This window comes from Hemitrygon akajei, chromosome 7, assembly GCF_048418815.1.
Source record: "Hemitrygon akajei chromosome 7, sHemAka1.3, whole genome shotgun sequence".
NCBI lineage: Eukaryota > Metazoa > Chordata > Chondrichthyes > Myliobatiformes > Dasyatidae > Hemitrygon > Hemitrygon akajei.
The window spans coordinates 94482155-94496265 of NC_133130.1; the positions used below are offsets into that span (position 1 = coordinate 94482155).

At 46.1% G+C, this 14111-nt stretch overlaps 1 protein-coding gene across 3 annotated transcripts in view; it reads right to left on the reverse strand.

Moving 5' to 3' along the window:
• The window catches only part of LOC140730688 (metabotropic glutamate receptor 1-like), a 198608-nt gene that overhangs the window by 24484 nt on the left and 160013 nt on the right, over positions 1 to 14111 (reverse strand). For all 3 annotated transcript variants that reach the window (XM_073051471.1, XM_073051470.1, XM_073051472.1), the window contains exon 6: positions 12 to 180. In XM_073051471.1, coding sequence (XP_072907572.1) covers positions 12 to 180 — 169 coding nt within the window. The remainder of the gene's footprint in view (positions 1 to 11; positions 181 to 14111) is intronic.

Consider the following 14111-nt stretch of genomic DNA (forward strand, 5'->3'; position numbering starts at 1 on the left):
CCAGCACTCACCTTAATCTGTCCTTTGGTGCATGGTTCACTGCAGACAGAACGCACCATCTTTGACATGTTCATCTGCAGCTTGTTGTCATCTATGTCCAGCAACCCTTCGTGCCAAGTCCCTATGTTCACGTAGTCGTAAGCACCATGCTCTGTCATTTGGAGGTTCATAATATCATACCTGGCATTACAAAGAAGAAGTTTAACTGGGACCGGCACTCTGTAGTTGGGATTTCAGTAGTGATCCCATAGTGGGGAAGAACTTCACCCAACCGGAGTGCAGATCCTGAAGTTATGCAGACTGGCATTTTATCACCAAGTCTCTGGCTCACCCTCTCCTTGAGGAAGACGTCCCATTGGGTTTGCAAAATGTGCCCTAAGATTCCAATACCTTTGGATGGTATTGGATTAGCTGTTTTTCCAGATGATTGGATGGTTCTCCCATAAATATCCAAACATACAATACCTTAATTTCACTTTTTCAGTGTAATAAATTTCCCTGTGAATCCAATGGGTTTTAAAGGGAACAGGGAATATACAAACACTCCAGATTCCAGTTTCAGCTACAAGCCTACCTATCTTCCTGGCCCGAAGCCCAGCTCTTTACATCTGGCCCACAGTCTAGACCAAGGGTTCCCAACCTTTCTATGCCATGGAGCCTTACCATTAACCGAGGGGTCCGTGGATTGATTTAGACCATATATGTCAAACTCAAGGCCCGCGGGCCAAATCCGGCCCGCGGTGGAATTATCTTTGGCCCGCGAGATAATATCTAATTACTATTAAAGCTGGCCCCAGTAATCGAAGCGCCTATGGCGTATGGTATGGCTAATGCTGAGTTTATTCAGGTACCAGGTTTTCAGGGTTTTTAGTGTTTATTCGGCAGTCTTGCTCGGCAGTCTTCTTCATAAGAAACAGAATTTGTAAAGTGAAACTCTTTGTAGTTATAGCAGAGACTGAGACACATGAGAACAGGCTGAAAAAATGGAGGCAACGAAAGCTGCGTTCGCACGCGTCTGACTGATCCGGCCCGCATGAAGCTGCATTTTGCTCAATCCGGCCCGTGACCTAAAATGAGTTTGACACCCCTGATTTAGACCTTCTGGATCCAGCCATAAACTCCATTTGCACTCAGTTCACAAATCCCATCAAATGAGTGACTATATACCCGGAATATCAGTATTTCTAAACAATTAGATACCAGATTAGTTGAGTTTTACTGCACTTGTTCTTCAGTTAGATAATTTAATATTTTTTTCTCAGCTCAGGAGACCAATTATCCTGTCTTACCTTGTAACTGCTATCCGACTACTTCTACATGTATTTTTCCCAAGCCCAGCATTTTACTTTTCAAGCGTCCTTAAAGCTCCCCTTTCATGTGGAATTGTTGGAATGAACAATTAGATTTTGATGTTCGGACTTCGCTGTTGTTTGCATGGTGGGTGGCGGGAGCGCTGTGGGAGAGGGTTGATGTGGCTTGTGCCTGGGAAGGGGGCAGGGGACTTTGGGGTTCTTATGTTTGTTTCTGTCATTCATTCTTTGGGGTTCTCCTGTTTCGAGGATATCTGTGGAGAGTGAGAGTGTCAGATTGTGTATTGTATACATTCTCTGGTATTAAGTGGAACCATCAATGTACTGTGGTACAGTGAAAAGCTTGCCTTGTATATTGTTCATACAAATCAAATCGTTGAGATAATACAAGATTAAAAAAATGCAGAATAAAGTGTACCAGCTACAGACAAAGTACAGTGGAGGTAAACACTGAAGTTCAAGGTCATAGTGAGGTAGATTTTGAGCTCAGGAGTCCATTTTAACATACTAGGGAATTATTCAATAGTCTTATAACAGTGGGGTAGAAACCGTCCTTGAGCCTGGTGGTATATGCTTTCAGGCTTTGGTCTCTTCTGCTTGATGGGAAAGGGGAGAAGAGAGAATGTTGGGCCGGCTGGTGTCTTTGGTTATAGTGTCTTCTTTCCTGAAGCAGCAAGGAGTATACACGAAGAGGATGGGAGGCTAGTTTTTATGACGTGCTGCGCTGTGTCCATATCTCTCTGCATTTCTTCTGGTCATGTGCAGAGCAGTAGCCATACCAATCCATTATGCATCTAATAAGATACTTCCAGTGGTGCTGTTATGGTCCGGTCCAGAGCCCGCATTCCGGGTCTTGATCCGGTCCGCAGACTCTGGACTCCGGGTCTTGTAGCCGTCCCTCCTTTCACCCTTAAGCCCAAATAGGATCATCTTGGCTTAAGGAGGTGCACCTGATGCCTATAAGGGGCTCTGGGACGGAGTCTGGTTGGGGGGTTGTCCTGTTTGTCTTGTATGTGCTGGTCCTGCTGTTCCGTCCGGTTCACCTTGTTCGCGCTGTTCGCCTGTCTATCCCATTTCGACCTGGTTGCCCTGCTTGTGCTGGTCGCCCTATTTACCCTGTTCCGACCTGTTCATCATGTTTGCCCTGCTTGCGCTGTTTGCCCGGTTTCGTTCTGTTCGTCCTGTTCACCCAGGCTTGGAGTATCCACCGTTAATCAACTTGTTCTGTGAGTCAGTCTCGGAGTCACCCTGGGCCGAGCTCCCTTCCTATCCCTTGCCTCCGTCGGGTAAGCCCGGCCGGACTGCCATTGCCTGGCGGGGGACTCTGCCCTTTCCTACCCCTCGCTTCCGACGGGTTGTGCCCCGCGACCTGCCCAGGCCCCTGTGTTCCTGCCTGGGAGGCTGGGCCCTGCCCAGGAGTTATGCGGTCCGCCCAGAGGGCTATCCTCCCAGCATTCCTTGTCCCATAGACCCATCCTCTAGCCTAGCCAAGATCCGGCCTTGCCCTGATCTCCAAGATCCTGCCTTGCCCTGAGCTCCAGGATCCTGCCTTGCCCTGAGCTCCAGGATCCTGCCTTGCCCTGAGCTCCAAGATCCGGCCTTGCCCTGAGCTCCAAGATCCGGCCTTGCCATGAGCTCCAAGATCCGGCCTTGCCATGAACTCCGGGATCCTGCCTTGCCCTGAGCTCCAAGATCCGGCCTTGCCCTGAGCTCCAAGATCCGGCCTTGCCATGAACTCCGGGATCCAGCCTTGCCATGAACTCCAGGATCCAGCCTTGCCATGAACTCCAGGATCCAGCCTTGCCATGAACTCCAGGATCCAGCCTTGCCCTGAGCTCCAGGATCCAGCCTTGCCCTGAGCTCCAAGATCCGGCCTTGCCCTGAGCTCCAAGATCCGGCCTTGCCATGAACTCCAGGATCCGGCCTTGCCCTGAGCTCCAAGATCCGGCCTTGCCCTGAGCTCCAAGATCCGGCCTTGCCATGAGCTCCAAGATCCGGCCTTGCCATGAACTCCAGGATCCTGCCTTGCCCTGAGCTCCAGGATCCTGCCTTGCCCTGAGCTCCAAGATCCGGCCTTGCCAAGAACTCCAGGATCCGGCCTTGCCCTGAGCTCCAGGATCCGGCCTTGCCATGAACTCCAGGATCCGGCCTTACCATGAACTCCAGGATCTTGCCTTGCCCTGAGCTCCAAGATCCGGCCTTGCCCTGAACTCCAGGATCCGGCCTTGCCCTGAGTTCCAAGATCCGGCCTTGCCATGAACTCCAGGATCCGGCCTTGCCCTGAGCTCCAGGATCCTGCCTTGCCCTGAGCTCCAAGATCCGGCCTTGCCCTGAGCTCCAAGATCCGGCCTTGCCCTGAGCTCCAAGATCCGGCCTTGCCATGAACTCCGGGATCCGGCCTTGCCCTGAGCTCCAAGATCCGGCCTTGCCCTGAGCTCCAAGATCCGGCCTTGTCCTGAGCTCCAAGATCCGGCCTTGCCCTGAGCTCCAAGATCCGGCCTTGCCCTGAGCTCCAAGATCCGGCCTTGCCATGAACTCCGGGATCCGGCCTTGCCCTGAGCTCCAGGATCCGGCCTTGCCCTGAGCTCCAAGATCCGGCCTTGCCATGAACTCCAGGATCCGGCCTTGCCATGAACTCCAGGATCTTGCCTTGCCCTGAGCTCCAAGATCCGGCCTTGCCATGAACTCCAGGATCTTGCCTTGCCCTGAGCTCCAAGATCCGGCCTTGCCCTGAACTCCAGGATCCGGCCTTGCCCTGAACTCCAGGATCCGGCCTTGCCCTGAGTTCCAAGATCCGGCCTTGCCATGAACTCCAGGATCCAGCCTTGCCCTGAGCTCCAAGATCCGGCCTTGCCCTGAACTCCAGGATCCAGCCTTGCCATGAACTCCAGAATCCGGCCTTGCCATGAGCTCCAAGATCCGGCCTTGCCATGAGCTCCAAGATCCAGCCTTGCCCTGAGCTCCAAGATCCGGCCTTGCCATGAGCTCCAAGATCCGGCCTTGCCCTGAGCTCCAAGATCCGGCCTTGCCATGAACTCCAGGATCCGGCCTTGCCCTGAGCTCCAAGATCCGGCCTTGCCCTGAGCTCCAAGATCCGGCCTTGCCAAGAACTCCAGGATCCGGCCTTGCCATGAACTCCAGGATCCGGCCTTGCCATGAGCTCCAAGATCCGGCCTTGCCATGAACTCCAGGATCTTGCCTTGCCTGAACTATCTCTTAACCCCAGGATCACCTTGAATGCCACGTCCCTCACGCACACCACGGTCTCCCCATCTTGTTCTATCCTTTAATTGTTCCTGTCCTGCCCCTGGTACTTCAGTGCCTGCGTCCTGCATTTGGGTCCAGTCTCATGTCCCCTTGTGACAGGTACATCGATAATAATTGGTGACATTCGATGGAAATCTGTTAAATTTCTTTAGGCTTATGAGGAAGTAGAGGTGTTGGTGAGTTTCCTTGGTCATGATGTCTATATAGTTGGACCAAGACAGGCTACTGGCGATGATCACTCCCAGGAACTTAAAAATCTAACCCTCTGAACCTCAGTACTGTTGATGTAAACAAGGGCAAGTGCATTGCTCCCTTCCTCAAGTTAACAGCCAGCTCTTTTGTTTTGCCGACGCTGAGGAAAAGATTGTCATGACACCACTGAAGATGATCTGGAAAACTGATGCTATGGGAACACAATGGATTTCTTGAGTCCTTGCCGGACTTGGTAGGTGCATGAAACTCTCTAACACTAGCTGGGAATGCAATAGGAGTAAGTGGTTTTGCAGATCAATGTAAGGAGACAAGCCTTGAAAATGTGGGGACAAAGGAGATGGATTCAGTCTTACTGGCAGTTCAACAACCTATCACAAGTGATTAGCAGTCAGCCCATGTTCCATCAACTGGATCACTGGCCTTAGATGCTGCTCCAGCAAACGTGTCCCGTCACTCACCCTTCCACATCGCACGGCACTCTCTCCCACAGCTCACAACCAAAGCCACAGTGGAGTACCAGTGCCCAGTTGTGTGTTATGTTATAGTCCCCACATAATCATATAGTCTTACTTGCCTTGGGGATTGTGACCCTGGAACCACCAGTGTCCCAGTCAGTGAGTATACTGTCAATTCTTGGTGCTCCATGATGCATTTTCAACACCCTGGCAGTGGAGGACCCATCTGTAGCCACTTCCTCTGGTGATCGTTCTAACTGTTACAGCCTTTCAGGATGTTGTGACCCAAGGATTTTGCACTAAGGAAACTGCCTTCGTTACCAGACTCTTTTGTTTGTTCAATGCTCACACTTCCGAATGGCACCCTGAGTGAAACCACCTCACATCCTTAAACCATTTCCGTACCGGTGACCATCCTACTGCTCCCCTCTAAAGGGAGGCTAGTCACGTTAAATAGCGTCACCCAAATTCTCTCAACAGTGAGTCCAACCAACAGGCATTCTCATACTGCCTGACCCAAAACGTCTGGAAATTGCATATTTTTATTTTACAACCCAACCATGTATCACCACCCATTTCCCTTGATCCTTGCATGTGCCTAAATTGTAGCTCTTGAAAAATCTCTGATAGTATTGGATTAAAAAGTTCCTTCAAGTTGTCATGATACCTAGTTCATAGCCTGTGCTGCTGCCAACTTACTGGAAGATGATACTGTCACTGATCCTATAGCCAGCAACGCTGTCACCTTCCTCTTCTCGTGTGTCACCATATTCCATTGTTCTGTGTCATCCCTAAATATTATTTCAACTTAAGAACATTGTCCCACCTTCTATGTATAGGGCACATACCTCCTTGTATTTCTCAGGCTCCACAATATAGCCAAGACCTCTACTGCCTGCAGTTAGTCACCACTCTACTTATGGAAATCCATTCTCGATTTTTCCTACTTGCTCAAGAGGCAACATCCCAAAATTGATGCTGGTATTATCTGAGTTTGTGTTATACACTAAGGTGATCAGAGGTTGAATTATAAACAGAACAGCCTTCACAGAAGGATGTAACTTTCAACTAAATTGCAGTGTCTGATGTATCTACATTCAATACTTAAAAGTAATCTTGTACTTAACTCGCATTGCACGCACTCGTATTGGAGAGAATCTCAATTCAACTTAGATTGCATTTTAGTCGATGAATAGGTGTAGATGGGATTTAAGTGATTTCATAGCACAATTTTGTATTACCGTACTTAAGATATACCGAGCCTTGAACAAGCTACACTAAGGGAAAAGAAACAAAACAGGAAAAGATTTAGTCAGCAGCTCAGCTACAGGGAGCAGATCCTTTGCACCGAATCAAATTTGTCTGCAGTTGCCGACTACCTGCCCCTACCTTGCTCACACTGGCTGTAAACCCAGTCCAATGACTGTTTTATTTCTCATCTATGCCTTTGTGAGACCCTGACTCAATTAGTTCATTGTCCTTCTGGGTAGTCTTTGTCCATATCCCTTAACTTCTACTCATCCTGAATCTCACTTATGCATCATACCTCTGTCCGGAGGCCTACCTTGGCCTGTAGTTAGGTACTGCTTCATTTTCAAATGTGCTCAACTCCCTCCATTGCCATTTCCTCTGTTCTCTCTGCCCTCCTCCAGCTCTGCAACCTTTCAAGAATTTTGTGTTCCATGACCTCTGGGCATCCTCATTTACCATTGCTACATTACAAAGGATGGTGCCTTCACCAGCTTCAATCTACTATTCCATCAGACCGGAAGACAAAAGCAAAATTAGGCCATTCAGCTCATCGCATCTGCTCCATCATTTCATCATGGCTGATCCATTTCCCTCTCAACCCCATTCCCCTGCCTTCTTCCCATAACCTTTCATGCCCTGACTAATCAAGAACCTATCAACCTCCACCTTGAATACACCCAATGACCTGGCTTCCACAGCTGTTGGTGGCAACGAATTCCACAGATTCAGCACCGTCTGGTGAAAGAAACTCTTCCTTATATTTGTTATAAATGGTCATCCCTCTATTTTGAGGCAGTGCCCTCTGTCTCTCCTAGACTCCCCTACTATAGGAAACATCCATCCTCTTTAGACCTTTCAACATTTGAGATGTTTCAATGAGATCCCCTCATGAAAACTGCAAGACCTCCCAGACACTTACTTTTTAAATGCCATAAGAGCTCTTAAAACGATCATACAGGAGTGGTAATGGTGAAGCATGGCAACACTTTTACTCCTCATGTATGTAAAGGATGAAGAAATAAAGTCAATTCAATTCACTGATATTGTAGGATCAATCAAATAATACACAAGCATCAGTGAATTACTTGGGTTTTTGGGATGGGACTTGAGCCCTTAAGCTTCTGACAAAGTAAGTAATATGCCAACTTGGCACCTAAGTAGAATTCATAGAATCAATAATCGTTATAATAACCATTCATAGTTAAGAAGCAGGATAGTGAGGCTTCTGTGGGCAAGCAACATGCATTGCAGATCTTAAAGACGTGCAAATTTGTTTCTGGAACAAGATATGGTAGTGCTTGAAGTTTGCTCCAGCACATTATCAGGCCCCACTCTGTGACTGAGTTAGCAGGTACATTGTTTATTTGGCTTTGCTACTGATAAAGTCAATAAACTTAGAACATTTTAGGGAAAAGTTCCTTTAGCATCCCTAGTCATGGCCAGTTATGTCCTTTCATGTTGTATGCGATGAATTTTCTAATTTTTAAAATTATAAATTGTACTTTAACTCCTTTGTTCAACTTTAGTTATCTCTAACCTTTCTATTTAACTCTCCACCTTACTCCAACAGACTCCTTAAGGCCTCTTCCACCAAGTGTTTGGCTTTTGATCATCAATGCTGTTCCTTTCTTATGTGGCTCAGTGCAGACGTGTGTCAGTTACCATTCCTGGGTGCTATATAAATGCAGATTGTCATCATGTGTTCCCAGCAATATCTGCTTCTACTTGCTGTTTCATGGAGACACAGCGTATGTGTGAGAGAAGCTCTTTCCTGGGTGATAATTGGATCAGAGAAGTGAGAGGAGAGGAGATGAAATGTGTTGCTACATCTGGAATGAAACCCAACTGATAATTGGTACGGATGCTCAATTCTCATAAAGAGCAATTGACATAAAGCACCCAGCAAACTCAAGGTTTTATTTTTCTCCTCTGAATTAATGCAGCCAAGTCTCACAAATTTACCATGGAACAATAGTGAGTCATCTACAAGAACAGGTGGCCAACTCGTTGAACATCAGAAACACACAAAACACTGGAGGAACTCAGCAGATCAGGTGGCATCTATGGAGGAAAATGGACAGTTGACATTTTGAGTTGAGACCCTTCAGCTAGAGTCCTTGAAGGCATGTATGACTGTTCAATTTTCCCCAGTGTCCAAGGAAACTGTGTGTTGATGAGTTTAGTTACAACTGCACCTTCTCACTATGAGTGGCAGCAGTCTTGGGTGGGTTTGTGGCTGCCAAGTAAAAGCAAATGGAGGGAGTGGGATGCTGAAAGATGCTCCACATACCACTTGCACTCTCCCAGGGTGGCATCTCAGCAATATTAGTAACTTCCAAGTGCCTTTGATCACTGTATTCACTGTGCTGACTACATAACAGGTCTGAGCTCTTCCTGCTGTATTCACATCTTTGGTTATTCTGGTAAGCTGCAATGAAACACCCAGCTTCTGGTTTAAGATGGTGCTACTGAGGGTGAGCGACAACTTACTCATGGTTCCCAAAGCAAGAAATTTAAATAAATACTTAATCAATAATACTTATTCTGTAAAAAAAAATTAAGCTAAACAATCACCACAAACAATGAAGGGGCGAGTAAAGGCAAGGCTAAGTTGAGGGTCAAGGTTGGAGCAAGGTTGAGGCATGTTCAAGGAGAAATAGTTGGAGCGAGGTCGAGTAACATTTGAGGCGGAGTCAGGGTGTGTGGAGCTGAGCAAAGTTGGAGCGGAGAAGATTCGGTTCTCGTCCACTTAAACAGAGAGCGAGGTTTGATCAATCTAAGTTCCAGGCTGGTTTGGAAAGGACGGGTACAGGCCCAGTGCGTATCGATGCTTCAGGACCCGCGTCCCAGAGTGAGGAATGACGATGTTTGGATGATTTAAACGCTGGGCCAGATGGATTGAAAAGGCAAGGTGACAGGACCAGAGGCGAGGGTCAGGCCAGTTCTGTTTGCTGCTCCATTACTCTGCTATGTGGTGAACTGAGGCTGAGGCTCTGGCTCCTCCAGGCTTCATGTCTGAGGACTCACTATCGGTCTAGGTGCTGTTTGCTTATTTTTTATTGTTTGCATGATTTGCTCTTTCTTCGCTCTCTCTGCACATTGGGTGTTTGGTTTTTTTTATGGGTTCTTTTGGGTTTCGGGTACGGAGAGAAATCTCAAGGTTGTATAACGTATACATATTTTGAACTTTGAAATGTTAGCTTTGGGACATTCTGTTTTGCTGTCTGCAAACTTGGTATTGGACTGAGCCACCACTTGGATGGTGTTAGGTTCTGTCCTTGTCCCTACCTCAGCATCACAACACATCAGATGCAGATTCCCCCTCTGCATTGAGCCCTGAGCATTTCAGAGCTGGTGTTTGGGAACGCTAACTTGTTCAATTTCTGTCTGCCCTTTCACCTCGGCCTGGCCAAGTTGCTGTCCTGGGCCATCTGGAGGAAGAAAGATGCAGGGGTCAGGACAAGGTGAGGAACAGGCTTGGGCATGGTGATGGGTGAGGGATGCCGGATGCGAGATGCTGCCAGGAAATGGGGGGGGGGGGTGTCAACTTGTAAGTCAGCAGTGATGTGGGGTACAAGAAGAAAGTAAGATGGAGGATACCAGATTGTCTTACAAGCCTTGCAATGTTTCTGCCCATCAATACTGTAATGGTAATAGTATTGGTTTATTATTGTCACATGGACCAAGACACCGAGGAAAGTTTGTCTTGCATGCTGTTTATACAGAGCAAATCATTACACAGTGCACTGAGGCAGAATAAGGTAAAACAATAATAATGTAGAATAAAGTGTAAAGGCTGCCGAAGGATTGCAGAACAGGTAAATGATAAAGTGTCAGATCATAATGAAGGAGGTAGAGGTACTGGTGAGCTTCCTTAGCCGTGAAATCAACGTGGTGTCTCCAGTGTTGGGAGCACCATGCCTCATACCATTGTAAGGTGATCCAGACGATCTGGTGCACTGCTGCCTCCAAGTAAGAGAGTAAAATGCGCCAGCAAGTATCGCAGTTGAATAGCTGGCATTGTGTCCAAGTTGTGAGATGTCGGTGCCAAGCTTTGAGTCGCAGTAAATGTGTGACGGTGTGGCGGGGCACATGAGTATGGGGAATGTGTCAGGGAGGCGAGCGGTGCACTGGGTGGATTCATTCACCAGGAGCCAGGGCTTCAGACTCCAGAGCAGTGCCTCGTGTTGTAGTTTGTGCCTGTCCCATGGACACGGTTCTCCTCCTCTTCACAGCTCAGTGTCGAACTAGAGGTACAACACTTTACCATCCTGTGATCCTGTGGTAACAGACTCTCAAACGTTCCACATTTCATGTTTAAGAAACAAACATGAGTGTTGTTGACTTATTCTCAGAGTGTAAATTGAATGAATGTAGGGGAAGCCGTGTAACAATTGTTTATACTGTCAATATTTTATGAGTAAAGTACTGAAATGGAGACGCTGAAATCAAGAGCATGAGAAAAACAAACTGCTGGAGGAATTCAGAGGGTCAGGCAGCATCTGTGGGGGGAAGTGAGCACTCCACAATTCGGGTTGAGATTGATAAGACACTGAACAGTTGTTTTGCCCCTGGGTGCATGCTGAAATCATTACAATGAACAGCCACCAAATACCTTGAGTACTGCCCAAAGTCATCAGACAGACATAGTTCAATTATGCATCACATGTTCCTTTCTTGAGTTAATCTCCCGTAGATCCGAAGTGCCTTCCAACTCATGCCGGGAATTATTTGTGCAGTGGATCCCAAAGGATGCCGCTGTTCAGTTCAGACGCAAGTGGCAGAGTTTCGCAGGAGAGAGTATTTTAGGCGGAAGCTGGCAGGATGACGATTGGGACAGTCTAATCTTGTGTATGAGATGGGCTGAAGCAGTGACACAAATAGGTAGTGCTATGGAGGTGAAGGAGAACAGATAAATGATAAACAGAATGGGAGATCCTGAGCTCAACTTTTTCAGATAAGAGAGGTTGCAGTTGTTCAGCCTCAGACAGCAGCCATGGAGAGAAATGAAGATGGGGGTGAGGTAATGGATTCTAACTTCTATAGAATCATACAGCATGAAAACAGGCCATTCAGCCTGTCTCAATCATGCAAGCCACTAGGTACCCTTCTATATTAATTCCTTTACCCAGTTCTTAGTCCAGAGTCCCCTATGCCTAACCAATTTTAACATTTATTGATATGGTTGTGCCAAAAGGGACCCAGCTTCAACTACTCAAACACTTACCACACTCCAGGTAAAGAAGGAATCACTCCCTCATATTCCCCCGCAATCTGTTTGCCCTTACTCAAAACCTATGTCTCTTTGTTTTCTACACCTTTCAACTTCTGACATGCGCAGAGGTTTCCTGCAGATGGTCCTATCTACACCACTCAGTTTTATGCACCTCGGCGTCCTTATCTCCAAGATCAGACCTAGCTTCTCCAGTTTTTCCTCATAACCGGATTGCTCCTTTCCAAGGAACATCCTGGTGATACGACACTGCACCCTCTCCAGCACTATGACCATGCTTCCAATTACAAACAAGAGAGAATCTGCAGATGCTGGAAATCCACACACAAAATGCTGGAGGAACTCAGCAGGCCAGGCAGCAGCTATGGAAAAGAGTAAACAGGCGATATTCCAGGCTGAGACCCTTCGGCAGGACTGGAGAAGAAAGGTGAGAAGACAGAATAAACAGACGGGTGGAGGGGAGGTAGAAGGGCAAGTTAGTTGGTTATAGGTGAAACCGGGAGTGAGGCAGGGGTGAAGTAAAGAGCTGGTGAAAGAGATAAAGGGCTGGGAAAGGGGAATCTGATAGGAGAGGACAGAAGGCCATGAAAGAAAGGGAAGGGGGAGGAGCATCAGAGGGAGGAGATGGGAAAGTAAGGAGATAAGGTGAGAGGGGGAAATGGGAATGGGGAATGGTGAAGTGGGAGGCATTACTGGAAGTTTGAGAAATCGATGCTCATGCCATCAAGTTGGAGGCTACCCAGATGGGATATAAGGTGTTGCTCCCCCAACCTGAGAGTGGCCTCATCGCGGCGGTAGAAGAGGCCATGGACTGACATATTGGAATGGGAAGTGAAATTAAAATGGGTGGTCACTGGGAGATCCTGCTTTTTCCGGCAGGTGGTTTTCCAATCTACCATACTTCCTATATTAAGTGTTTTTGGGACCTGTTTATCTCAGGATCTCTTGCTTAATTTGACCAATTGTCAACTAAATTTGCACTCCCAAAAACACATTTTTACAGATACCTTCAAATTAGTGATTTCTTACGTTCCCAATTAACTACTTTTCCTATAGGTCCTGATAAAAATTTACTGGATGATCTTTTAAATTTAAAAGCTTTTGTTAATGGTTCTATTACTGGTATCTATAACTTGTTGACTGATTCTAGACAAGACTTTTTAGATAAAATAAAAAAAAGCTTGGGAGGATGACCTAAACTGTCAGATTTCTGATGATGGATGGAATAAAATTCTTAAACGGGTTAATAAATCATCTTTCTGTGCCCGTCATTCTCTTCTACAATTTAAAGTGGTTCATAGAGCTTACATTTCTAAACAGAAGCTGTCCAGTTTTTATCCAGACGTTTCTCCACTTTGTAATAAATGCAACTCTGCTGATGCCTCTTTAATTCATCTGTTTTGGTTTTGCCCTAAAATTGAAAAGTTTTGGCGGGAAGTATTCCATACCTTCTCACAACTTTTTAGGGTCCAATTTGACCCAATTCCTCTTACTGCCTTGTTTGGTATTATTGCAAATGAATATATAACTTAAAATACTCCTAACCTACAGGTTTTAGTTTTTACCTCTCTTTTAGCAAGGAGAGCAATCTTGCTTAAATGGAAGGAGTCTACCCCTCCTACACATCTTCAATGGCTACATGATATTATGTCTTATTTAAATTTAGAGAAGATCCGCTGCTCAGTCTTAAATTTGAAGCAATCTTTTTATGATATCTGGGGACCTTTCCTAAATTACTTTTCCAATTTATAAAGTTTAACAGTGCACAGACTTTTATGTATATTTCTATCTTCTCTTCTTAAGTGAATATGTTTATTTTTCTAATTATCCATTATCGTCCATCAGCTTTTTTCTTTGGTAGTTGGTAGGGGGTTGAGTTTTTTTATATAAAAATTTCTTTTATGATGTATGACCTATCTTTAAATTTTTGATTACAGAGTGGTATACCTTTATGTGATATGCTATAACATTTTGATCAATTTTATTACAATATATGAATATACACAATTTATGTTGAGATGTATCTATGCGTTGCACTCTGTAAATCTTGTTTTTTCTTCTGAATAAAAATATTGTAAAAAAACAATGGGTGGCCACTGGGAGATCCTGCTTTTTCCATTGGGTGGTTTCCCAATCTACCATACTTCCTATATCTTGGTGCGTGTAGTACTCCAGTTGAGATCTGAGCAAGGTTTGATAACATTGAAGCATCCTTATTCATTTCATGAACAATTTTTATTCGGTATAGAGTTATAGATATCTTGGTCATCCTATGCAGCCGTAATCTTTACCTTGGGAACTATCACACTGAGTCCAAGGTGAGTACGTATGCGGTGTGATTGGGAATGATAGTCTGCTCCCAGGTCAGAGTGAAAGAAAAAC